The 26,633-nt window shown below is 41.3% G+C and overlaps 3 protein-coding genes across 10 annotated transcripts in view; 2 read left to right on the top strand and 1 right to left on the bottom strand.

Annotated features, from left to right (window-relative positions):
* Window positions 1-935, top strand: part of hectd1 (HECT domain containing 1) — a 30,953-nt gene extending 30,018 nt beyond the window's left edge. For all 4 annotated transcript variants that reach the window (XM_067478831.1, XM_067478829.1, XM_067478830.1 and 1 more), the window contains one exon: window positions 124-935. In XM_067478831.1, coding sequence (XP_067334932.1) covers window positions 124-261 — 138 coding nt within the window. In that variant the 3' untranslated portion in view covers window positions 262-935. The remainder of the gene's footprint in view (window positions 1-123) is intronic.
* Window positions 936-1,108: 173 nt separating this feature from the next.
* ap4s1 (adaptor related protein complex 4 subunit sigma 1) lies at window positions 1,109-5,474 on the bottom strand. Of its 4 annotated transcripts, none has more exons than XM_067478885.1 (6): window positions 5,384-5,474; window positions 3,305-3,480; window positions 3,137-3,223; window positions 2,785-2,853; window positions 2,507-2,518; window positions 1,109-2,039 (listed from the first exon to the last, which is right to left on the bottom strand). In XM_067478885.1, exons 1-6 carry the CDS (start codon window positions 5,388-5,390, stop codon window positions 1,911-1,913), a joined length of 480 nt encoding a protein of 159 aa, XP_067334986.1. In that variant the 5' UTR covers window positions 5,391-5,474; the 3' UTR covers window positions 1,109-1,910. The 4 variants fall into 4 exon arrangements, with proteins under 4 accessions (XP_067334986.1, XP_067334985.1, XP_067334987.1 ...); XM_067478884.1 differs by lacking the exon at window positions 5,384-5,474 and adding an exon at window positions 3,890-4,241; XM_067478886.1 differs by lacking the exon at window positions 5,384-5,474 and adding an exon at window positions 3,975-4,239.
* On the top strand, window positions 5,385-26,633 carry strn3 (striatin, calmodulin binding protein 3). 2 transcript variants are annotated; one of them, XM_067478846.1, is made up of 16 exons: window positions 5,385-5,929; window positions 12,489-12,592; window positions 13,025-13,098; window positions 14,262-14,340; window positions 15,065-15,223; window positions 15,334-15,472; window positions 16,223-16,358; window positions 16,558-16,697; window positions 16,786-16,964; window positions 18,693-18,740; window positions 18,912-19,033; window positions 19,920-20,087; window positions 20,185-20,325; window positions 20,405-20,512; window positions 20,760-20,846; window positions 21,163-26,633. In XM_067478846.1, exons 1-16 carry the CDS (start codon window positions 5,669-5,671, stop codon window positions 21,330-21,332), a joined length of 2,115 nt encoding a protein of 704 aa, XP_067334947.1. In that variant the 5' UTR covers window positions 5,385-5,668; the 3' UTR covers window positions 21,333-26,633. The 2 variants fall into 2 exon arrangements, with proteins under 2 accessions (XP_067334947.1, XP_067334948.1); XM_067478847.1 differs by lacking the exon at window positions 5,385-5,929 and adding an exon at window positions 12,102-12,371.

Raw genomic sequence — 26,633 nt, 5'->3', positions numbered from 1 at the left:
AAGGTAGTTTGCAGTGCATTGATCGCTCAGAGCAAACTTATTTCAGATCAACAAAATGTTACACTTGGATGTTAAATAACAAGCTGTTGTGTGATTCTGATTGGCTGCCCTCCTCGTTCTCAGGTCGATGCCACGGACTCGAGTTACCCATCTGTCAATACGTGTGTTCACTACCTGAAGCTTCCCGAATACTCGTCTGAGGACATCATGAGGGAGCGTCTGCTAGCCGCCACCATGGAGAAAGGCTTCCACCTCAACTGACCTCCACTCGCCACACTGAGCATGCTCCTCCAGGCTCCTGTCCATCGCCGCCCTCCGTGTGATTGACAGATCTGCCAGCCAATTCAAATAAGCCGACTGACCGCCTGCTGGAAGAGGAGGGGAAGGAGGAACAACACCTTGTCATTTGTGTCCTTCATCTTCATCAGCAGCATCCTCCTCCTCATCCACCTGAGCTGCTGTTGTGTTGCTGCCGGCTGCTCTTTGTGTGTGTGTGTGTGTGTGTGTGTGCGTGCGTGCGTGTGTTGACCTTCCTTCACCTCCTGTCTGTTCTCAGTTTAGTGCCTGGTTTGACTCGTAGCTTCAGTTTTCCTCCTTCGAAATTTCAGGCTCCTCCGTCTCCTTTTTGTTTTATTGCTTTTTGTTTCCGTGTGCGTGCGACAGTTTTCAGGTTGTTTCTGACCAGCTGTGAAGGTCAAAGGTCTGAGTTGGTGTTTTACAATGAAGCTATAGAGACAGAAACACTGGTTGTGTGTGCGAGGCACATCTAAAGAGAAAACTAAGATAAAAAAGTCAAAGCTCTGCTCTCCCTTGTATTTTCTTTGTATATTATAAACATTTATTTAACTCAAGTTGCAGTTTGAGGTAAACAGATATTTTCAAATGTGTATGCTCCAAAAAATAATCATTAAAATGTTTGCAAAGTATAAAGTAAAGATGGATTCCTGTGGTTTGTGAAATTGTCATCTGGGTCAGTTATTCCTGCAAAGTTGCAGTTCTACTACAGAAACTCATGCCAACTTTTGCCTAAGCTTTTATTTTGATGGTCTATTTCCTGCAGTCTTTGATGCCAGTGAACAGTGATATCAGGAGTAAAATTGTTCAGACATGGGAAGCAAACACGTCTTTATTTTCTGCACACGTCATGTTGATTTAACGCATCAGTCTAAAGAGATTTTTGCAAATATAATAAACAGGTCAACAGGTGTAATAAGAAACAAGTCATTTGAACTGAGAAATTGTAAAATCATCCATTCATTTTACCCCAATCCTGTTCAGGGTAGACAACCTTTCATGGCTGCTATGAATTAACCTAACATGCATTTCTTTGCCTGTGGGCGGAAGCCCACACACGCAAACATGCAAGGACTGGCCCCATTCTACTGGCAGAAATCCAAACTGGGGACTTTGAGTGGCAGCACTGACTCTGCTGCCCACAAATATTAAAATGTAAAGCAAACCACAATAACCACTGTATGACCTGAGGTTCAAAGATGTGAAGACAATTTGTGTAAGACACTACTGATTTTGACTTCTTTCTTACTGTCAGCTCCAGGTTTAAATCAGGTACAGAGAACTCACAGGCCTACATGTGGCAGCTTCTGTGGTCCCAGAGTGACTTGACACACATTCATTCAAATATATGCAGGTTGAAGGAGATGGTGCAAATAATAAAAGACTTTGTATCTAATCTCTGATACAGAATTCATCTGAGTTGATATTCGTGCCTCTGTGGTGCAGGTTTATGGTTTTTCCAGAAACTTTAATGGTACTGTCTTAGCCAGGCTGGAACTCTGATCCCAGGGTTCATACTGATCTGGTTTGCTTATTGGCTTGAGAGCAGGTTTACTCTGCACTTTCCACTGCTTACAGTTTACAGTCTTTAAAAACTGAATCTGTATCAGTTTGTGTCAGCCGTCCATCATCTTATCAAGGGCTGACAGAGGAGCGAGGATCCGGCTCTTGTTTGTCTCCACAGTGTGTCCGTTCTGGATCATCTCGTCCAGGATGATGTGAACTCGATCCAAGTTGAACATAATCTTATAGCAACTCAGTCAAGGAAACCAAAAGAAACGATGCAAACATTTAATTAAGGATACGCACTAAATCGCTGCAGATCCAAAGGGTTTTTTATTTTTTTATATATGATATTATTATTATATTTATATATAAAATTAGTTTTCCCTATATTTATGAAAATCATAGAAGAAACTCATAAAACATTTAGAAGAACTGAATTTGTGAAGCTAGATACTAATTATTAGTGTAAAATATTGGTAATTGGTCAATTTCTGCTAATTGATTAATGGTTGCTTCAAAAGAATCTGATAAAACAAAGAGGAGATACTTCAAGTAACTAACTAACCGGCTCAACACTGAAGACATTTAAACTTGCACAGTTTTAGCTGTAAAACTCCTCTAGTTCTTATTATACAGCATATTGACATTTAGAACTATGATGCCAGCAGACAGCGGTGTTGACTTTTGTACCAAGATTCAAGGATACATCCAGTTCACTCTATTAAGAAACAAACAGATTATTATCAGACTGTATAAAAACAGACTAACATCAGTCTGTGAGGCTTAATGCATTGTTAAACATTTATACAGTGGAGACTACTCTTATAGACACGTTTGTTCAGGGTGTAAATCAGCCCCAGTTCCCCCTGGTGTCCCTCAGGAAGGGGGTTGGGACCACCGTCATATCTCATTACCCTGATAAATATACTTTTATTAGCCGATGACAACCAGCTTTATGTGATACTAATTCCACAGTTAACTCACCACTCGGCTGAAGTATTTATCCAGAACCTCCACAAAGTTATGGACCAGCTCGTAGATTGACAGCTCGTTCTGTCGGAGATGAGAAGAAATATTTGTTAGGGATTTGTAAATAGCTCCACCAACAATAAAAAAAGACCCTTTGCTTCCGCTCTCCTCACGTCTTTTCTGGGACAAGCATGGAAATGAAAAGTGAGGCAAATGGAAACGTAATTAAAGAAACAGATCTTCACAAGTAATGTGTTTAAATTAAAACTGATTTGACATCATTTTAGTCTCTGGTCTTTTCTTCCACCTTAAATCAGAGCAGTTTCCTCCCAGATTAATTCATTAAATTAATCTTTAAACTACTCACCTCGTTGTCAGTGACTCCAACCACAATGTACAGAGCAGCGTACTGACGGTACACCAGTTTGTAGTCTTTATACTCCACAAACGAACACTGCAGACAAACACACAGAGGTAAAAGAACAAGCCACCATTTTTGTATTTGTGTAAAAACTACAGTGTGTACTTCAGGGACCTGGTCTTTTTTGCGGCTCAGGCAGCAGCGGACCGCGTCGGCCTCCAGTGCTGCTCTCCTGTTCAGCTCTACAGGTTGATAATACCTGGACAGTCTGGTCTGACCCTGCCGGTTCACCATCAGCACAAACTTTATCATCCTCCTACAGCTACCTCGACCAAAGTTCACGAAGACTCCTGTCAGATATATTGATTAGAGCTCAATGATCACTTTTACATTACGGGTATCAAAAGACAGATTATTTGCAATTTGCCTCATTCATCTTTTCAAGCAAAATCTATAAGTTTCCCTGGTTAATAAATTTGTTTTGAAATGAAAATCAGGCTTTTGGCAAAACCCGCTTTCTCTTGGGCTTTGTCAAAGAATTCTTCATAATTTACGATTAATAGTGAAACTCCAGGTATTCAGGTTCTCCCGTATGCAGTTGTCACATCAGCACTATTTTGCACTGTTCACCTTTAACCGTAACATCTATCTCTGTGCAAACATCTACACCACAAGTCTCTGCTGTTTACATTTAGTGTCCGAGGAACACTGAAGGCATCACCCAGTAAATAAACTAACTCCTGTTTAAAAGTTAATTACCACGTTTATCTGTATTTGAGAAATGAAAAATGTCGCATTCCGCTGTCACCTGTCGCTTAATTACGTGAATGTTCATGTGACTCACCGGCAGCTGTTAGCTTGTAACTGTGGCTAACGTTAGCTGAGCCCCAACACTCAGGCTAAAAGCATCAACAGGAGAACTGCTTTAGTTTTTTTAATAGAGTGTAATAACTCATCGAGACAACAGTGGATCGCAGTCGAAAAGTGAAATCTGGGTCAAATTGAAGTTACACAAATGAAAAAGTTTCAGCTTCCGAAGCTGTAAAGCTAACCAAAGCTGTAGCTAAAGCATGTTTGGCGCATGCTCAGTAAAGTTCTCACCTGATGCGTTTAGAGCAGATGGTACACAAGAACTTTGAATTTTTACTCCGAGTTTTTCCTAAATTGTTGGCAAGAGAGAAGCACAACAATATATATAAAACGCACGACCCTATAGATTGTAGCAACAAATTGCTGAATAGTCTATGGACAATTGTGTCTAAACAGAACAATAAGAAAAAAACAAATAAATACTGTCAAAATAAGTCAAATGGACAAACAAAAGAAAAGTTAAATGTGTAACTGTTTTGTTTTGTATTATTGTACAGATTATATACGCAGAGTTTTACAGGAAAAGAGTATGAGTACACGTGAAAGGAAGCATTTCCAAATAAAACATTTAACCATTAAAACACAAACATTCTGCAGGTGCTGTATTGATTATAACACAGGACTTCTTCAAAGTTCAAAATTTACAAATGATCAACACAGTGTCTCGAAATTAAATAAAAAATAATTAAACTCCAAAAATTATTATGAAAGTGACACATTGTGTTTTACCAGGCAAACATTGTGCAACTGGCCTGTAGTAGCTGGTAGTGTATGTGCTGTCATGACAAAAGTACAGGCAACTCCTTGATACATAGGTCTACTTAGTAACTAAACACAAATATTCATATCCTCAGGTAGACTGCAAGTACAAGTAGAGACTAAAGCTCTGCATTTCTATAAATGTGCATAACTATCATCAACTATCACCAAACTCACTCCCAATATTCAAAAAACTGCTAAAGACAGAACTCTTCCGCACCTTCCTATGCACTTAAAACTATTTTTTTAAAGAATAAAAGAACTTCCTTTCTGCTCTTTCTTGCACTTGCATCTCATTAAACACTTGTGATAGGACTTTGATGACTTTTGATGATCAGCACAATATAGTTAAATAATCATCGCCTGTCAGTGATCATTTTTGGCTCTTTTGCGGTAATTGCGTGTCTCTGTGAGGTCGTTCACGTCTTTTTCTCAATTTAAACCGCTTTAGTTGTTTTGCATTTTGTGGTCACGCATTCATTTCATTTATCATTTAAATGATTTCGTGTCATTCAGGAATGTAATTTAATTGTATGTGAATATAATTGTAATTTCCTACATTCCTGCGCTCTTAAACGTGACATAGTGTACTCGGATGACAGGAGAAAACCTGGATGGGTTTACCCGTCATGCAGCGCGGCTGGGTTCTCCCTCTGTGATCATCATATCCAGGGAGAGAGAGAGCGAGCAGTAATGGCGACCGGTTAGATCCACACACAAACACTAGCGACCGCGACCCGCCGCACTCACCGCAGCCCTCCGTGGGCAGCCAGTTTCACACCCCGCGGCGGACCTTTCGACACAGACACGGAGTGGAGACACGGGCCTCAGCTGGGTAGGGACTCATTCAGCGTACCGTTGCTGCCTGGGACTTTCCTTCTACTTTTCTAAAAAAAAAAAAAAAAAAACATGGAAGAGCACCCCGGCGGAGGAGGGGTCGGAGCGGGCGCCCCGCGACAGCCTCAACCTCAGCAGCAGCAGCAGGGAAGCAATAGCAGCGCTAATCCGCCGATCGGAGGTGGAGGAGTCATGGTGCCACACCAGCCGGACGAACTACCCCGGCCGCAGCAGCAGTACACTATTCCCGGCATCCTGCACTACATCCAGCACGAGTGGGCCCGGTTCGAGATGGAGAGGGCGCATTGGGAAGTGGAGAGGGCCGAGCTCCAGGTTAGCCCGCTTAGCTTAGCACTGACTGCTGATCGCGCTAACAGAAGCTAAACACCACAACAGTCGCGGACGGCATCAAGTGGGGTGGTTTTTACAAAGAATCTAATTGGGTTTTCTGAAAGAATAACACACATTTAACTCAAAGAAAACGGCGTGCGTTACACCGCCTCTTTGTAAGCTAGCAGGCTAAGTGGCTAAGCTAACGGGTCACGAAAAGCGGAATGCACCGGGTACTGTTAGCTTGAAGAAGCTAGCCGTTATAGCGCTGTCAAAAGAAAACTCAGCATTGGTGTTGTCACTTTCTTCTCTTAACCAAAGTTCTATCGCCTTTATGGTGTGATAGATGCAACACATTTTATCTGTGGATATACAATAAAATGTTGGTAAAGCAGAAGTGAATCCAGCTGACAGTCAGCTAACCATCATCTTTATGTAGCCATTTTGGTTTGTCACGCTAGCTATGTTAGCTGAGCTGCTAGCAGCGGTGGAAGACGCGTTAAGTACTGAAGGATTTTCTCACAGAAACAACAAAATGTGGACAGTTAAACCAGCATTGTGAAAATTGTAACCAAAACAAACCCAATGAAATGGCAAATTGTCCTTTCAGATAAGAGTTTAATACAAAATATAGATGGCTTGTTTTGTTTTAGTTTTTTTTTAACAGAAAACTTTTGACAGAAAATATTTGAATGGCGTTGTTGTGAAACGAAATCGAAAACTCACGAGTCGTTTATAATGTTAAAAATCGCACCTTAAACCTGAGCCGCTGGTTAAAAGGAAAAGATTATGGGCAATTTTTACAAATGTATGTACGGACAGTAGTGGGAAATATGTTCAGATCCCCTGCAGTAACAGTACCAATATAACATATAATATACTTTCCAAAAGTGAACTGCTTTCCAAATAGTTATGGGTAAGAATGAAAGTATTGACGAGTAATATACCTAAATGATCAAAGTGAAAATACCTGTTATAGGAGTGACATACTTTAAATACGTTGTTATTGAGTAATACTTCATTAATTAATATCTGTTGCTGTTATAGTTGGCTGAGAGAGGCATTTTTCTACATAAGCAAAAGAACCAAATGCTCATAAGCCAATAACAAATAATAGGGAGAAAACCCCAAAAGGAAGAAAATTACAGTTGCAATTGTCAAATTCAAGCCTGCAAACTGTTGTAATCCCATTATGACAGTGTGTTAGTTGTAACACAGCCTGCAACAATGACAGGGACTCTGCTCTGACTTGTTATGGTGCGACTCTGGATGCCTTCTGCATGACTCTCAACGATAAGATGCAAATGTACAAATGACGGAAGCTGTTAACATTCCTGTTAAAATTTACAACAATAAACAGCAAAGAATATTAATGGCAAAATCAATAGCTTGGAACCAGTATCACTTTTCAAATGTTAAATGACTTAAGGAGGATTTAGACTACAGTTATTTTAATCTTTTATTCTTATTTTGTTGATTGATTAATCACAATTTAATTAGAAATATGTGAAAGTGCTAATTATAATTTCTCTAACCCCGAGGTTAGGTCTTTAATTTGCTTGCGCTGTGAAAAAGCTGCAACAAGATAGTTGCAACCAGTTGTTGCAGCCAGGGGTTAAATTGGGCTGGACGCCACTAGAACTCTGTCTCCCTCAGCATCACAGCATTGCAACTCTCATACTCTCATACATAACAGCATTCAGACCCTTCTCGTGCTGACCATGCAAAGATCTAATTTACCTTGTTTTCATTGACTTTGTTAAAGAATAACCTTGGTCATTTTCTGAATTAATGGTATTTCAACAATCCCCATACAGACACTAAAACCAATAATGCATTGCCTGTACTTTGAGGCTGATAGTTCCCCTGTTAGTGAAGACAATTCCTTGTTGGTCTGTTTCGAATTTTATTTATTTAGAAAATGACCGCAGCAGCAGCATCGTTTCGTGGTCCTACAGGTAGACCCAGGTGGTGTGTGTGCTATTTACACATGTGGCACAGCAGCTGTATTGTCAAATTGTAATCTTACTGTAGCTTTTTTTATACTTTCGTCCATGACAAGCATGTTAGTTTGCACACAGAGCCACAGTTTCTACAGTGAAACCTTGCTGACACATGCACCAAGCAGCAAAACTGTCTGTTCTCGGCCCAAATATCCATTCCTATATAGGAATATTTCTACTGTCATGTGCAAAGGCTAATTACACGAATTTCCTTTTTATATTACATGTTGTGTTCATTGCAGGCAGGTTTTAATTTTGCATGGGAAAAAATTGCCATATTTTATGATCCATAAGTGCAACCCATACCCTGCCTGCTAACTTAATATACAAGAGTTATCGCTCGTCACAAACACAGGGTTGAATTCTATAATTATACAACACTAAAATACACATCAAATTCTCAACTATTAAACCGAAATGTTTTTGCATTATTTTAAATGAAATGCTTGCCAGCATAGCATGTTGGCCAGATGAGAACTTGTTCATGTCTGGACACCCAGCATTTTTTATTTTTTTTTTAAACATCCATTCAGACATCACAGTCCACAAAAGATAATCATAAAGAAAGTCCATGAAGACCCGGTTTTGTGTGGAAATCCTGTCTCAGACTCACACACACGCCATATAATTGTAAATTGAAAGGCTTAACTATAATAGTAGAACACTCTTCTGTTCGTACCTGCAGCATTTACTGATTAGTCACCGTGAAGATGACTTATTCAGTCAAGAATCTCTATGGCTTTGACGGCAGTGCAGTAAACCATCAGATTGGTTCTGCTTGTTCATGTTTGCTGTGTAAACTGAGCACAGTCGACAGATTGAGCCCTGCCTGGAGTTTCAACACAGTTTCATCCAGGCAAAAGATCTTTCCACCAACGCCTTGCTTCCCATTTGCACTCTGTGCACACAGTACAGTTTGTGGTGAATCAGCTCGCATAGGAAATCGGGTCATTTGACTGTAGAAAAGTGAAGATGTGAGTTTTCCTGTCACAGGAAGCAGCAGCAGATGAGTTGTGTGGTCCAGTCTTGTTAAAAATGACCCGAGAGAGGACAGGATCTTTACTTCCTGCTAGAGTCTCCAGTGAAGATGTTCACACTCTGACCTCTTCCTTCTCCTTTAAATCTTTAAATTACCTCAGACATGGATGTGACAGTGTGCTTTATGGTCTTTTTGGTTGTGTTGTTAATTTGAGCAGCTTCTGTGGCTGTTGTGGAAAATACTTGGGGTTTCTGCCTGTGGAGCTACAAGGATTCACAATCGGTGACTGTGTCTACTTAAATAACTTGGTTACAGCCTGCTTTCTCCAGTAGGCTGATTTCTTAACTGTTTCTGTAACTTTCCTTAACAAGACTTTATCTTTCATGCTTATTCAGAGCAGCTGTGTGTCAGATTACTGTTAGAAACAGCTGAGGTTGCTTATTAAAGCCATTTCAGTTTTAAAGTAGAGGTGTCTTAAAACAGCAGGTCTACACACTCAGATCGAGACTGTGTTTGGAAGTATTAGTTTGATTTGAAGAAAATCCCCTTCCCTACGTAAACTTGTGTAAGGTTAAATGTCTCTGTCACAGGTTCTGCTTTTGTTTCCAATCTTCTCACCACTGAAGACAAGTTCCTAGAACTAAACACGAGCTGTGCTCAGGAGGGGATAATGTTTCCACGTTCTAGGTATTTTCAGGTGTAGGTGTCAGAGCTGTTATTGTGTTGTCACATTACAGGTTTGTGTTATTGTCAGTTCCCCACAGTAAAATGAAATGTTGTCTGATATGAACAGACAGACGTACAAACGTTTACTGAAAGTGCTGTTTCTCCTGATCCATAGCTGCCCTACATGACAAAGGAAGTGTAAATTTATTTTCTGGGCTCGTATTTGGCATTGCTTCACTTTTTTTGCTCGTCATATAATGAGCTGATTAAAAAATTCTTCATCTGCATTTAATGTTCATGTAAACATAAAGGACCATATTAGCATGAAATCTTATGTTGTTTGTCCTCAGCACCTGCTGACTTTACTCTCCTGACCTACAGACAGGGTGGTGTCAAAGTTGACCTATAATGACTTGCATCTGAAATGTACAGATCCGGAAAATAGAGTAGAAATGCTAGAATCCTCAGGCGACAGGCTTACTGTCACCTGTAATGTCACCAGAGTGTGTATATGTACAGTCTGAGCCCAGCTGCAGCATTTAATAAAACTATTGCTTAATGACATAATGGTTTTAACTTCTTATATCTGAGGATTTGCTACTTGTCTTTATCATAGGGTTATTGAAATGTTGTTTTGCTTTTTGTTAGTGGGATTTAACACTGGGAAATTCACTGTGTTTTTTTTTTTCCACCAGGTTAATTTATGTATAATGTCATATTACTTTATTCTGACCTTTGTATCCTATATATTTATTTTAATCTAGTCAAATCAATCTTAAAATTACCGATTTCAGGCCACACTGACTTAGTGCTCTGAGACTAACTCGGCTTTAACACATGTCATTCCCCTATGCTTGTAGCATAGAGGTTAAAGGTCACCTTGTTTACCTGGACGGTCGTGGCATGTGGTGGCTCCATGTTTTGTCAAACAGGGCAGATCTGCGGCACGGCAGGCTGTAATTAGACATCCTGGCCTACTGGGCCCTGCTCTGACAGCCCCGTCCCAGCTGGACGCTAAAAGTAGACCGGCCTGGAATAACTGCAACACACACGCTGAGGTTCAACTGTCAGTCACAAAATAAAGACACGATTAAATCAAGGTGACAACTGGTTTAAATCGAATTTATTCATAATGGTGATAAATTATTGTCACTGCACAAACCAGATTAGTGTTTTTGTGTCTTTTCAAGTGTGTGAGCGATTGAGATATGCAGTTGTACAGAGAATGGCCCTGATGAGTTCTCATCCCTCCCTCCTCCTCGTTAAGCCCGGTCTGTTTGGTCAGCCTGGTAAATCTGGGCCAGTGAGCTCACCTCGTACACGCACAACTCAGTCATCATCCTCACCTCAGTCCTCTGACCTCACTCTCTCTCACTCCCTAAAGAGCACTTGATTTATGGTCACCAGGTGCACAGGACAGGAAGGGTGGTAGTGTGAATTCAGAGTTAGGCTGGAAACATACTAGAAACCTCCACCAATCAAAATGATGTGGCCTCAAACCATAGGATCATGTTTAGATTAATGCAGATTCTGGTTGTAATTTCAACAGGTCCACAAGTTGTCTTGATGCCTCCAACTGGACTGAGGAACCATCAGTAAATAGTGGGACGAAAACGTAACAAAGTAACAGACATACAATGTGTCTAGAAGTCTGAGACCACATAGAAAATCTATTTTTTCCTTTCAAAATGGTAAATAATGCAAAGAAATAATAAAAATCATAGTTAGGTTAAGTGTTTTTATTAATGATTAATATGTCTTGAAATGACCGGGGCGACTGTAGCTCAGTTGATAAGGCAGTCGTTGGTCAGTGGTTCGATCCCCGACCCTGGCTATTTGTCGAACTGTCTCTGGGCAAGACACTAAACCCCCAACAGCCCGATCCCATCCCCAGCTGTGCAGTGCCATTGAAAGCCCAGTAGATATTGGGGAGGGTTGCGTCAGGAAGGGCATCCGTTGTACAAACTGGCAAATCATTTTGCGGACAGTGATCCGCTGTGGCGACACTGAACTCACAGGATAAACCGAAACAATTCTTGAAATGACCGACCACCATCTATGTCCACTTGCTCTTTGTACATTGACTGTTGTTTACAGTGTGTGTGTGTGTGTGTGTGTGTGTGTGTGTGTGTGTGGATGATCCCTGCTAATACTTACCTGCCTCCACACACTCGTACACTTTCTGCTATGTTTGAGGATCTTATGGATGATGAGGACCTGTGGCTGTCAATCACACTTAACCAAGCACAGCAAAGCTCTTCTAGTGTGGTGTGTTGCATAATCCTCATCCCTAGACATCCCAGCTCCTTCCCTTGCTGTCAGTCTGTCAGTCTCTCTTGTGCTCAGGGAAGGACCTCTGGATTCCCCGTCATCATGCCGACCTTCACTATAGGAAGTCATGACCCCCCAGTTTGCCCCCCCCCCCCACCCCCGTTGCCTAGGGCACGCTGCCAGAGAGGTGTGTGTGTGTCAGTCAGTATAAATAGCTTTCAGCCTCCAGCTTCCATCAGTGTTGGGTTTCAAGGAACAGCTGCTCACAGACAGACAGATGGACAGTAAAACAGACAGATGGACAGTAAGAGAAGAAGTGTTGCAGTTTGACACGTGATGAAGATGATCTGGAAGTTTTGGTGTGATGGAGGTGGTTTGTCTTTTTAAACTGCCTGTTCTTTATGGCACCAATCTATCACCATGTTGCCATAGATGCACTTATAATTACGGTGGATATCAAAGATGACTTCAAGTTATGACCGACAAGTGACAAGTGTGTTACAAATTGGCTTCATAACCTCAGTGGGTCAGTTTGCATTAGTGACAAAAATTAAACCATATGATGATGATTCAATCTTTAACTTCTGATGTTCAGTCTGCATGACAACATGAATTAATTTTGTGTGTGTGTCTCTCTCTCTAGGCGAGGATAGCATTCCTGCAGGGGGAAAGGAAAGGTCAGGAGAACCTGAAGAACGACTTGGTCAGAAGAATAAAAATGTTAGAGTATGCTCTAAAACAGGAAAGGTAAGAAAATATTAATAATGCTACAGACCTCTGAGGTACATTACTCTTGTAGCCATGCTGCTTAAATTATGCTTTTTTTCATCCCTGTTATAATTTTCCAAATTAACTTTCAGTTTGAAAGTTAAATTCTGTTTCACTTGGAATCTGCTCCAGAGAGATCATCACAGTCAATGTTTGGCTGAACTCTCTTCTTCCTTTATTGAAATAAGTTATTGTTGATTCAAAATGTGCTAAGCTGGAAAAACTTTGGTATAGCATCAAAACTTTGCATATGATTTGTCGTAAAGCAAAGATTTGTATTTTGTGGCTATGACGTATTGTTGTTTTATAGATCTGCTCTGTATTAACTTGACTGACTTTTCTGATTATGTTTTTGTATGTTAACATGTTCTTTTTTTTTTTTTTTTTTTTTTTTTTTAAATTCCTCCTCAGAGCAAAATATCACAAGTTAAAATATGGAACAGAGTTAAACCAGGGGGAGATGAAGATGCCAAGTTTTGAATCAGGTTTGTGATAAATCACATCAAAGGACTGTCACAGATCACGTTTTAGCAGCTTCATTCATTAACCTGCAGTCTGCTTTGAGATTTGCAAAGTATTTATTTTTAGCTGTTGTGGTGTTAAGCTACACTAAAATGAAAAATGAACTACAGTAATGCTGTGTAAATGCAATTAATTGACTAAACACCCAACCCATTATTTAAAGATGCAGGCTACAAGAAGGACTGTTGATGTAGCCAAAAGCTTTAGTAATTAGTAATCATTGATTATCATGATGACTTAATGGCATTGTGAAGCTATTGAAAGGGACTTAATTATGGACCATGGTTCCTAGGTTTGGGACAGGAAATTATAGGATTGAGGACAATGATGGGACACTCATACAGTGTTTTCCCCAAACATACAGTATACTTGGTTTGTCCAGGTATATTTGGCCACTTGTTTTTTGGTCACTTGACCTAAACACCAACACCAATAAACTGTACATTACCCTCTTCCACAAAAGTTTGTCTTCTAGAGACCTGATGATTTTTTTGATTACGAGTTACAAATGCAGTGTGGGTGTAAAGACAGATTAGTGAGAAGATAAGTCTCCATCTCCGGACGAAGTTTGATGTTCATTAGTCTCATTTAGCCTCTTGTTAGCAACTGGCTTGTTTAAGACGTTAAACCACACAAACAATGGGTGTGAGGCCTTTATTGATGACTTATGTCGAAAACCTGCCTCAACTACGTCACTTTGTTTAAAGTACAGACCTTATTGTAGGCTTTAAAGCAAAACCCCATTCAAATAACTGGGGGAACAGGAAGTGATCAGTAGTACTCGTTCCTATTCAGTACCTGATTTGAACCAAGTAGCTGTTGGACAACAATGTGTTCCAAAGTCAATAGGCTGTTAATATGGAAATTCACAACAGCTAGCACACAAATGTTCTATTTACACAGCATATTTGGCCGAAATGCTCAATAGTCCAGACTTAATAAGCAAATTTACTGTTGTGCCCTGCTCCTGACATACACGCACCCTCTGCAATCACTGCAAGTTTCATCACGTTCTTTGGTAAAGGTCGAGCTCTGCTGAGTGTCAGATGTGAAGCATGTTTATTTGAAATCATCCAGTAGGTAGCGTGTTTGTCTGTAGTTCCTCATTGTCTCTTCTGTGCTTCAGACACCAAAGACTCAGAGATTTCTGCTGTTCCTGCCAACAGTCAGCTCACCTGGAAACAAGGAAGACAACTCCTCAGACAGTAAGAGCACACATGAGTTCAGTGTTAAATACTGTTGCCGTCAGCAACGGCATGATGACCATATTTCCACCTAATCCCTTCTAGACTCTGTGTCGCTGTCAAACCTTTATTGAAAGTTTTAGAGAATCTGAAGCAAGGGCCAACTCATAAATATTATTATATATGCAGTCCTAACCTGAATTTTTGCTTAAATTAAAACTGCAGCTGATGACTGTCAGTATTAATTAGCTTGTTCATTAGTTTATCTGTTATGTTGTAAAATATTAACAAATGCTTGTCAAATTCTGCAGAAAATTAACAAATTAGTTGAATGATTATTGAACAAATAATGATTAGTAACTAAATGATTAATTTATATGAATCTTTTTTTTTTTAGAAAATGTACCATAAATTTCCTGGTTCCAGCTTCTCAAATGTGCAAAGGTCCCACTTTCCTGTATTTACTTTTTAAACAGAAATATATATTTTTTAATACTTAGTTTTTGAACTCTTGGTCAGATAGAACAGCTTATTTAACGTCGCTTTTAATCCATATACGGTTTTTATTTATTTATTTATTTTTTTCATCAAAAAGAGATCACACCGTTATTGATACAATAATGAGAAGGTTGATCAATTATGAGAATAACTGTTGGCCACTTATCTCCTTGCATTGTCTGACTATAATCAAAATCCACCACGTGTCCATTTGAATGTGATAGGAAAATGTGTTCTGGATTTTCAGGTACCTACAGGAAGTAGGATACACAGACACGATTCTGGATGTTCGTACTCAGAGGGTCCGCTCTCTACTTGGCCTGTCAGGTTCCGAGCAAAACGGTTCTGTTGAGAACAAGAACTTGCAGCATCTGATCAATGGGACAGAGCGCCGCAAAGACAAGAGGTTTGTATCCTCACTCACACACACACACACACACACACACACACACACACACACACACACACTGTGTGCATGGGAGGTCCAGAGATGTGACACTGTGTTTTTGTGTCCAGGAGTCCAGGTGATGTTCTGGAGACATTCAACTTCTTGGAGAACCCAGAGGACAGTGATGAAGATGAGGATGAGGAGGGAGACCTGATGGATGATATCAACACAGACAAACACCACAGACCTAAGAAACACAAGTCCAAGGTACAAACACATTGATCTTTCTGTATCTATGAGGACATTCATTACTGCAATTTATCCCTTTACCCTGTAACCTGTAACCGTCGCAACAAAACCAGTCAGATTTGTATTTGTCGCATCTTTCATAACTGTATATGTAGTTCAGAGTGCTTGACAGATGACTGACAATGTGATAAATAAACCAAACAACAGCAATTTGAGCTTCTGTCAGATCCTCATCAGGCTGGTCCATAATAAAAACGAAGAACTTCATCACTAAGTTTCTGTTTGGCACTTTGGACGGCTCAAAGTGGACCTGAGAGCACATCCATGTCAGATAAATTGTTTGGCACAAGACTATAAAACAGATATAAAAGTGAGAAAAAGGATTTAAATAAAAATAGTAAAATGTGACGGGCATGTTTAACTCCCAGCCTCACTTTAACTTTATTCTACTTCAAACTCCTTCTGAAACGGCCTTCTGAAAATCAACGGCTTATCCCCTCGGGTGTCATCACAGCGGAACATGTTCCGCACCGTGATTCCGCATGTGTTTTTTACACTGGATGCCCTTCCTGCCGCATACCTCCCATTTTTGTCCGGGCTTGGGACGGCACAGAGGTTTCCCTTGGTGGCTGAGTGGGGCCACACCTGGTGGGGTGGGATTTGAACTCGCTGCATTCCAAGCAAATGCTCTACCACCAGCCATAAGACACCAGGCCCCCTACCTTAAGCGGGCTTCTCACCTTTCTTAATCTCTTTTTACTCCTCCAGGTTGGGAACGAGGGCTTGGCGTCAGAGGACGATGCTGACACTGAGGAGGCTCTGAAGGAGTTTGACTTTCTGGTGACGGCAGAGGACGGAGAGGGAGCGGGCGAGGCTCGGAGCTCTGGGGACGGGACAGAGTGGGGTGAGAGACACGGGGCATTTCAAACCTGTGGGGTTAAGTCCAGTTCACTGTAACTCGGGGTCTTCTTCCTTATTGATACCATTTTGTTTGATAGGTATAAACACCACATTTGTATCAACTTCACTGAGACCCTCAATGGTGACTTGAACTTTTCATTGAAATTCAAGTATAAAAAGTTATTTTCTGTTCTCTCTGTTAGCGGAACCTCTACCATTTCCTACTGGTAGGGGAAAGTCCTTTCTGTTGGGGGGTTCGGACGACGTCTTGGAGAGTGTGCTAGGGTTGGGCGACCTTGCGGACCTCACGGTCACCAATGATGAAACGGACTACAGCTATGATGTGAGAGTCAAACAGAACCAGTACTGTACTGTTTAAAATGATCCATTTGCTGAATAATTTAATCACAAAATGCATTTATTTACCCCAGCTGCCATCCAATAAAGAGTCTTCATTCAGAAAGACGTGGAACCCAAAGTACACGCTGCGGAGCCACTTTGATGGTGTGCGAGCGCTGGCCTTCCACCCTGTGGAGCCCTGTCTGGTCACCGTGTCAGAGGATCACACACTCAAACTGTGGAACCTCACAAAGACTGTCCCTGCCAAAAAGTATGTCTACACTGCCTCCAAACCCCAACACATACTGAAACCTGAATATCTGACTGTGATTTGTGGCTCAACTACACCTTTCTAACCCACAAAGTGAATATACATATGCATGTGCAGAGGAAGTTTCCATTGAGTTCTATCTTAGCTTTTTTAATGGGGGGTTTAGTGTTGCACTAGTGTTAGTTTGGCAGCTCATTCCACCATCTTGGGGCCACTGAGCTGAAGAGCCTTGCTTGGGATGATTTGCTGTGGTTAAGGGACCACCAAACCCTGTTTGTTAGCAGAGCTCAGTGGGTGGGAGGGACTGTAGACCTGGATGAGTACAGGTAGGCTTTGAACCTGATGAAACCACAGTGCAGAGATCTGAACACGGGTGGCTTTTTCTTTTCTTTTCTTTTTTTTTATCAGGTTTTTTTTAGCTGATCAAAAATGAGACATGCTGTTGCATTTTGGATCATTGAGAAGTTTGTGCAGCTGATTGTGCAGTTGCTTTGAATGTGCAGCCCCTTTCAGTGGGGCAATGCACTTGTAGAGACGAGATATGACTGGTGCCTGCAACAGAATTCAGGCGAAATATTCAGGTAGGCTTTGATCTTTCTGATGTAGAGAGCAAATCTGCTGGCAGAGACAAAAGAGGTGTGGCCAGCAAAGCTCAGCTGGTCTTCAATGATGACCCCCAGATTTGGTGCAGACTTTGTGGGAACAATCGGTGAAGATCCTAAGTTAAAGATGTCTTTCTGTCATACGGGCAGAAATTATGAGAAAGTGGCATCATCAGGTGGAAAGAACTGGAAGAGCTCTGTGTGTTATTGGCAGAGCAATGATAGAAAAAGCCGTGTGAGTGACAGAACCCAGGGATGTAGTGCAGCTAGAAAACAGAGAACTGAACCTGTGTTACACTGTGGAGACGCTGTGACACGATACCTCGAAGGTTCATCCAGATAAGATCACGAGTGAGACTGTGTGGAGAAGAGGATGTGGTGGTTCACGGTGTGAAAGGCTGCAGATGGACAGAGTAGGATTAAGGTTTGTGTTTGTGTGGAAGTAGAACCAACAAAGGTTTAGATATTATAATATTATAACAGGAGAAATGCTGTTTGTAACACATCTTTGTATCTGGGCAAACTTGTATAAGCTTCTTACCTGATCCCTACGTTTAAGTGAAGTTGATGCAGGCAGCTGCTTCACTTACTCTTCTCATCGTGTGTTTGCTTAGCATTTTCTTCCCAGGTCCTTTTTATTTCCAGTCTAATTTTGAAACTAGTGAAAGGAAGAAAAGTGGATCAACATCTATTTGTAGATGATCTGCTGCTCAGTTTTGTGGAACAGTGGAATTTACATTCTTCTTGTCAATCAATCGTATTTGAATGTGTTTTAGCAGTAAATCCCTCATTAATTGAGGCTCTATTTTCTGTACATCAGTTCATTTACAGACAGTTAAATGTTCATCTTTGACTCATGTCATCAGGGCAAAAAATGTATCGCAGACTTTCTCATCCTGCAGCTCTTACTTCTTCCCGTCTTCTTAGACCCGATGGATCCTTCTGTATTTGCATCTCATTTTCCCCTCAGCACAGCTTTTCTCCTGAATGTCAAACACAGAGCCCATCAGTGACTTACAGCTAATTCCTCCCAAGAATCGCTGCAATACACTGCATCCAAACTGAGCTCAGCTTTGACAACAATGCTGTGGTAAATAACCATGTTTAACTTTCCTCTACTTTCCAGAAGTGCCTCGTTTGATGTGGAGCCCATCTACACGTTCAGAGCCCACGTGTATGTATCTGCATTCACGAGTCCAATGTTGCTATTGTTAGTAGATCTTCTTAAAGGCCTGTCGAGGGCTGGTGATGTCTGAGTTCTCCAGTTAAGACAGTTTCTCATGATATTGTTGGAAGCTAGGAAGCTTTTGAAGGTCTCAGTCTCTAATGATGGTCTCTGCTTCAGTGGTCCGGTGTTGTCGTTAGCGATGACTTCCAGTGGCGAACAGTGTTTCAGTGGAGGCATCGACTCGACCATCCAGTGGTGGAACATCCCCAGCTCTAATGTGGACCCCTACGACACCTACGGTACACACACACACACACACACACGCCCTTTTGTGTTTCTGAACTGAAAAAAAGTTTTTACTTTCTTGAAAATAAGGATATTTCTTGTATGTCCTCACCTTTTAAAACCTATTCACACTTTCTAAAACATCATTTTGATTTCAATAAATGTCAGCACTTTCAAAGAGTCTTTTCTGACTCAGAAAAGACTCTGACTGTCCATCTTTTTAATATTGATCTTCTCATAAAAACTTTTTTTTTTAATAGACAGCTTTTCAATGTTCCAAAAACAACATTTTTCCAACAACATGCTAATTTTGAAAAACGAAAGAAGAAAAAAACTTTGCAAAAAGGTCTCGATTTTTAAAATCGTATCTTCCCTGGCTGTGTACATTTGCTCGTGGGACTTTATAACAATGACGTCCTTGGAAATGCACACACATCCAAACAGCTTCAAAGGTAGAGACGCTCAAACGCTGCTCTCGGCATTAAAGTTGTATTCATGTAAACGCTGCATCCGGTGTTAATGGTTTAATGCTTCATCCCCATGATGGTAATTTTATTTCTAAGTAGTTTGTTTAACAGCTGAAAGTGGAAACAGGGTGAAACTGTTTCCTACACTGTTAAATGGAACCATGTACAGGTGGCTTTTGTGCATGATCTCAGTCCTAGTTCAAATATGTTCTAACTTTATGAATATGTCCTATTATTCAACATAAGTCAACATATCTGAATATTTTCAAAATTAAGGAGCTGAGTAAGTTTGCAAAAAAGTCCAAACACTGAATAAAACTCGACATTTGCAGTGGACATCTGTAAAAAGCAGGTTTTTGGAAATGTTGCCAAAGAAAAGAACAAAAACGATGGATTTTTATAAACTCCTCCTATGTTTGTCCTTGTCCATCAGATCCCAGTGTCCTGGCAGGGTCATGGGTGGGGCATACAGATGCTGTGTGGGGACTGGCTTACAGCGGCATCAAGAACCGGCTCCTGTCCTGCTCTGCCGATGGCACAGTAAAACTGTGGAACCCGATGGAGAAAAACCCCTGCATCAGCACTTTCAACACAAACAAGGGTGAGACAGATGGGATGATGGACAGACCGTCCCCCGGAGAAGACAACGTAGCACTACAAACACCTTCCACTTATTATGTCTGTGTGTCTGTCTGCAGAGCATGGTGTCCCCACGTCGGTGGACTTTAACGGCTGTGATCCTGCTCACATGGTGGCGTCCTTCAACAGTGGAGAAGTAGTGGTGTATGACCTGGAGACTTCCCAGCAAGCACTGCTGCTGAAGGGCCAGGGAGACAGCAGTAAGAAGACAAAGACACACAAACTCACACTAAACATAGGCAGTGATGTGTAGTAATGTTTTCCTGTTTGTCTCCTCAGCCGTCCCAGGTTCAAGTCATATCAATAAAGTGGTCAGTCATCCCACACTGCCAGTCACTATTACCGCTCATGAAGACCGACACATCAAATTCTACGATAACAAGTCAGGTCAGTCTGCTTCATTATTTCTTGGTGCCTCCCTCTTTCTTTTCGTATTGCTGTCAGGAGCTAAAAGCAGGGACATGCATAGAAAGTGTGATTTAATCATGACAACAAATCCGACCAAGCCAGGTCTCTAATAATACTGTAGATTGTCGTCTTGTCACCATGGAATAAAAATCATGAGTCGTTGAGTTTCCCTCAACATGAGAGCGACGCTTGGTGTCACCTTTCTGACTTGTCCTCTCTGTCTCAGGTAAAGTGATCCATGCCATGGTAGCTCACCTGGATGCAGTGACCAGTCTGGCTGTGGATCCTAACGGGATCTATCTGATGTCCGGCAGTAAGTCTTTAAATCTGCAGAATCTGCGATGGTTTCATTTCCAGAAAAATGTTAAACTTGTCCAAAACAACTGGTGTCCTGTGAGAGTCAGTTCTTCGTCCTCTTTTCGTGTAGATAAGTCGACTTGTTAAATTCAGACAGTTGTGAACATGAGCCTGTTGATTCCGACCGAAAAAGAAAAGTTGGGAAGCATTGTCTTCTGTTACAGTTACAGTTAAATGTGAGCTGGATTCACATGGATTTACAGTAACTGCATTACTCCAGTGCAGGTTAATGCACTGAATGACATGATGGCAAATATTCCTCTCTTCCTCAGGTCACGACTGCTCTCTACGTCTGTGGAACCTCGACAGTAAAACGTGCGTTCAGGAGATCACAGCTCACCGGAAGAAGAGCGAGGAGGCCATCTACGACGTGGCCTTCCACCCCTCCAAGGCCTACATCGCCTCTGCCGGAGCCGACGCCCTCGCCAGGGTCTACGTGTAGACGAGAACAGCAGGAAGAAGCAGCATTCATCTGCGTGGCAGGAGAATCTGAGATGCAGGGAGAGAGACAGGCTGTTCACACACAAACAAGATGCAGGTCTGTTCAGGTCTCTGAACACAGTAGCTATTAAAGAGAGACTGGATGTGGGGAGGATCTCCACTGGACAACACACACGCACACACAGATGCGCACACACACAAGGTTTACTTCAAGAGGTGGAGGGGTGTGGTCTCCTCCGAGCAACTGAAGAGACAGCGATGTTCAGCTGCAGAAACAGTTTAAACCTGCAGGTTGAAGCTCACCTGCAGCTCACTTGTCCCCCCCATCTGCAGAGTCCTGAATATGGCTCTCCTGACACTACAAGAAGTTGCCCCCATCCCCTCTCCCCTTTTTGTTAACACTAATTTGAGTTCCTGAAGCTGGGACAGGAGCAAACTCAAAGGAAAAATCCCTCAAAGCAGCTTAGTGACGTTGGGGTTTCTGTCTGTGTTCGGCAGTTTGCTGTGTTGTTTTTCGTCTGGTGACAAACTTGCCAACAGAAACGGCAGTGACATCACATCCAGATGTTTCCACGTGTGAGTCCTTCTCTAGTGAATGCTTGGAATCAGTCCCTCGGCAGGAGAGCGAATATGCAGGCAAACGGGGAAAAGCCCACAGCGTTTGAGTTTTCCACAAACATAATAATGTTCCACATTAAAGGCTGAGACTGATTTTCTTTTTTTTTCGGATTGTTATTGTCAACATTTCCCATACAGAGGCTCAAACCATCATTGGATTGTTTCTCTCGTTTTGTTCCACACGCATTAAAAACCATGGGCCACTCGGCCGCACTGGGGAACACATTGCTTCCTCCCGGTGTTTCTTTGAACAAAGCTGCAGATAGTGGAGCGTTAACTTGTACGGGCACAAAATGGGCCCCAGTATCTAGTTTCTTGTGAATCAGCAACGTGTGGGTCCGAGCATGTTTTTACATTCTCTGCTTATACGACGTACCTGCCGCCACCAGTGTCACAGAACAGACAATGGTGTCGATTTGTTTTCAGGGGTCTGTTCAGTTCTGACTCTGCAACGCAAAATATGTCGGAGACAACAATGATCAACTTTTCCTCCATTTGTATAAAATTCCTTCACATAGTGAATTGGACATCAAGATGATCTGACTCTTATCTCAGCTGTCACCTGCACTGTGAAAGAGCATATTTGCATCAGGTTTTTCTGCTTACTTGTGTATCTGGGCTTTATTTGCATCTGTAGAACAGCAAAGTCCAGTCTCATTCACAGTAAACAGCCCCTTTGCTGTGTTTTGTGAATTCATGTGAACCTGTGTGGCCCCAACATCCATAACATCTGAGCACTGCTCTGTTGAAGTACCTCGTTCTTCTTAGCTGTACGTGTAATGCTGACACTGGGTGACAGTTCTGAACCTACAACGCTGGGACAGGATCTTAGTTGGAAGGGATGGGTTTGTAGAACTGCACTTGCATGAGCTGAAGTGTTCAGAAGGGGACATTCAGCAGACACGTGCTGAGGGCAACAGACGCTATTTGTTCCTGGGTGGACGAGGCATCAAGCTTTTTAGCCCAGAGGACAATGGCTGCTAATTCACGGTTACCTGCTGATGTGACAGAGGCGTCTCTAAAGCTGTAGATAACTTAGGGAAATAGTGCAGCAGCACCTTGAATCATAACCTTTTTGTCCTCATGTTCATCTCAGTTGTTGGTCTTTTAATGGGATTTGTTGACAATAACAAAAACACAGGAAATCACTGGGCTTGTCCTTTAACTCCTTTAAAGGATGCTGCAGCGGTCGGTCAGCTGACGGTTGATTAGTTTTTACAGAAAACTAAGGAACAATGAGATTAGTTTTTGTTTCCTAGTGTATTTTACAAAGTAGAAATGTTGCACAAACAGAATCCAACCAGTTAACAGGATTTTCAGCGTAGTCACAAGGCTGCCAGACTCCCTGCTAATGAATCCTTTTTGCAGTCATTCACCAAACAAAAACGGTGATCAGTGACTTGTTGCAGCTTCTGTCTCTGACAGGCTGCTTTTTTTTCTGTTCTGTGTCAATCAACTGAAATTCTTTAGGCTGCTCGGACAAAGCGAGACATTTGAAGACATAACCTTGGACTCTAGGGAAGCTGGGACAGTTTAAACCATTTTGAACCAACATGTTGTGGACAGCATGGTGCAGTAGCCTGACATTGAAAAGCCTCTTACCTCCTTGCCAAGTCATTCAGGGTTGTTTTCAGTGCTGCTAAAAGAGCAGCAGCTGAAGCTGAGCAGCATCGGTCGATAAACTGAGTGTTGTCAGCTCCTCCTGCTGTGATGACGGCTTGTAGAGCAACAGCAGCAGCTGAAAGTTCTTGCAGCTGCCGTGAAGTGTCAGTACGCTCTGCCGTCGCCAAAGTGGAGGAAATGCGTAAGAAGTCCAGAAACAAGACTTGAGCCTGGAAGATGATGCAGGGTGGAAACTACACTGTTGTAGCGCGTCACAAACCGAACAGAAGAACATCTGAGAGGGATTTTTCCTTTAAAGCATCGATCTCCAACTGCTGGAGAGTTGGAGCGAGAAGTTCAGCTGGATTCATCACAGGAACAGAACGTTAGAGGTTTTAACCTGTTGTGGTTTTTCTCTCTTTACGTTTTAAATAAACGAGAACCAAAGTTTCAGGAAAACACTGACACAAAACCTCTGGTCTCAGATTTTAGCCAGTTTGACTTTTTACTCTATTTTAAAAAAAAATATTTCAAAGTTAGAAAAACCAAGCTGTTGAGTTAGTTTCTAAATATTTCAACCACGTTGGGTTAAAAATCTAATTTTCTGTTTCTTTCCACCTCAGCCCCTGGTGGGCCAATAAGAGCCCTGTTTAGACCCCCACCTATGTAATGAGTGAAGGGATTCAGACATACAGCGTTACCATAGTTCCACGTGGACGTTTGTGTAAAATAAATCTAGTTTTTATAATCAATTTTTTTAAATGTCGCGTTCACATCAAGGAGGTTTCTGGCTCTTCTTTCCCGTCCAGTCCTGCCATTACGTCTACTTCTGATTGTTTCTCTGTCACGCGACGAGCCTCAAACCATGATGTGCGGATGGAGTCTGGTCCTAGTGAGAAACTCTGGGTTCGGTTTCCAGATCCCAACACATACTTTAAACGTAGAGAAGAAAGGAGAGAGGGAGGTGCTGAGGAGGAGCTGTGATAGTGGCATCGTTGTGTCTGCATCTGTCCTGATTAATCATTCAGCCATTATTGAGGATTCATCCATGATGGACACAGGCCCTCGTGACAAGCTTTTTGTTGTCTTTGTAGATGTGTGAGGTTCATTCATACAAGCTAAGAAGTTTCTAACACACAAGTCATTCAGCATAAGTAAAGCAATCAATAAAAAAAACAAGTTCGTTTTCGTATTTATAGTAAAATAGATGTATTTACAAAAAGTAATGTGTCCACTGTTCCTACGTTAAAAACCTGTGAGGATTTAAATCATCACATGAAATATTGGCTGCAGTGGTCCACAGGCCAAAATCTCACTCAAAAAATGTTCATTTCTCCTATTTATTGCAGTTTTTTTTTAATCTTAGAAATCCTCGAAACTAACAGTTAAACACGCTGTATTTGTTGCTGCCCAAACACCAAATTATTTTCTAATAAACTGTAAAGACTCATGTTTTTAATACTAGTTCTTAAGCAGTAACTGTTAGAAACTGCCATAAAAAGTACAGCATTTCCTTCTGTATGTTAAGATGGAAAAGCTCAGTTGTAGTTAAGTAAATGTACATTAAATATTTGCAGTGGAACATGGAAAAAGTCAAAGGACAAGTACATTTTTGTAACTTCTCTTTCTTGGTTAAATGTGGTTCCTACAGAAACAAGTGTTATTACTTTGTACTACACATCTTTGTTATTCCATTACAAAGAACTTTGTTTAACACAGGTCCACAAATTGATCCATTGCTCGTCCAGTTATTTCTAAATTCTTGGATATTGTTCGGATAGTGGCTGCACATGCAGAATGTGTGGACAGTAAGGACAGTCAGAAAACAAATGGACAGTAAGGACAGACAGAAAACAAATGGACAGTATGGACAGACAGAAAACAAGTGGACAGTAAGGACAGACAGAAAACAAATGGACAGTAAGGACAGACAGAAAACAAATGGACAGTATGGACAGACAGAAAACAAATGGACAGTAAGGACAGACAGAAAACAAATGGACAGTATTGTCAGGGAGTAAAAACTATTTGCTTAAATTAAGCAGTTGGAACGTTGATAATTATTGGAAAACACACCTGTAAAACGACATAGAACTGAAAATAAGGTCAGAAATGTTCGTCCTCTTCTGTCAGACATGACGAAGAGTCGTGTGTGTGTGTGTGTGTTAATGTTCAGTATTTGTTCTGACTTCCTCTGTGCAGAATTGCTTTTGCTACAGCTGAGTTTTACTGAAACATAATTATTTCTAAAGTAGTTACTCATGAACATTGTGGCCAGTTATAAAACTGTAGCGACTTGCTGTTAACATGTCTTGAATTGGACCAGTAAAGAACGTGTCCCACTTTACAGCTGGGATGTTTTAGTTTAAGGGCCAACTAGTTTTTAAAAAGCGCGAGTTTGTGGGGTTTGTGAACGCAGCACAGGTTTCAGCCTGTGGCTCTCAGCATGTAAACGGGTGCTGATGCTGAACTCTCCTCCTCGAGTCCAGACTTCATCTCTTGTCACTGCTGCTCCTCCTCTTCCTCCTCGTCTGTCTTCATATCACTGTGTGATTTCTCTCTCATTGTTATTCATACGTTTGACTTCAACAAGCCGGAGTTCGTCATAATCGTTAGACGGTTTTATTCTGGGTTTTGAGCTCCAGCACAAAATGTGTGAAGCTCCTGAGCTGCTCCCGGTCACGGGGAGTCTGATGTTTATCGTTGTGGTTTGTTCTGATCCACGGTTTTGTTTGTTTTTAATTTAATTTTTTTTTAACTGAAGGGATTTGTAGCACAAGTGGCTTCTGATTTATCACAGATCTTTTATTTTCACTCTCGCTACAACTTAACTGTGTAACTACAGACTTTCTTTGTTTGTGTAATGCATGATTAATACAATAAAAGTATTTTTTCTAGTCTTCCAAAAAATGGATACAAAAAATCTGATCAGTTTGCAAGTTTTGATGAGTTTTGTAATTTTTTTTTTCTTTTTGATTTACAAACTATGAAACAGCAGATTTTAAAGATTGTACCACATAGCAACTGTTGAAATGTATATAAAATGTCTATAATAACTATTAAATGGTGAACCTGTACAGAG

Source organism: Channa argus, chromosome 16 (assembly GCF_033026475.1).
Source record: "Channa argus isolate prfri chromosome 16, Channa argus male v1.0, whole genome shotgun sequence".
Lineage (NCBI taxonomy): Eukaryota > Metazoa > Chordata > Actinopteri > Anabantiformes > Channidae > Channa > Channa argus.
This window is presented reverse-complemented; position numbering and strand designations above follow the sequence as displayed.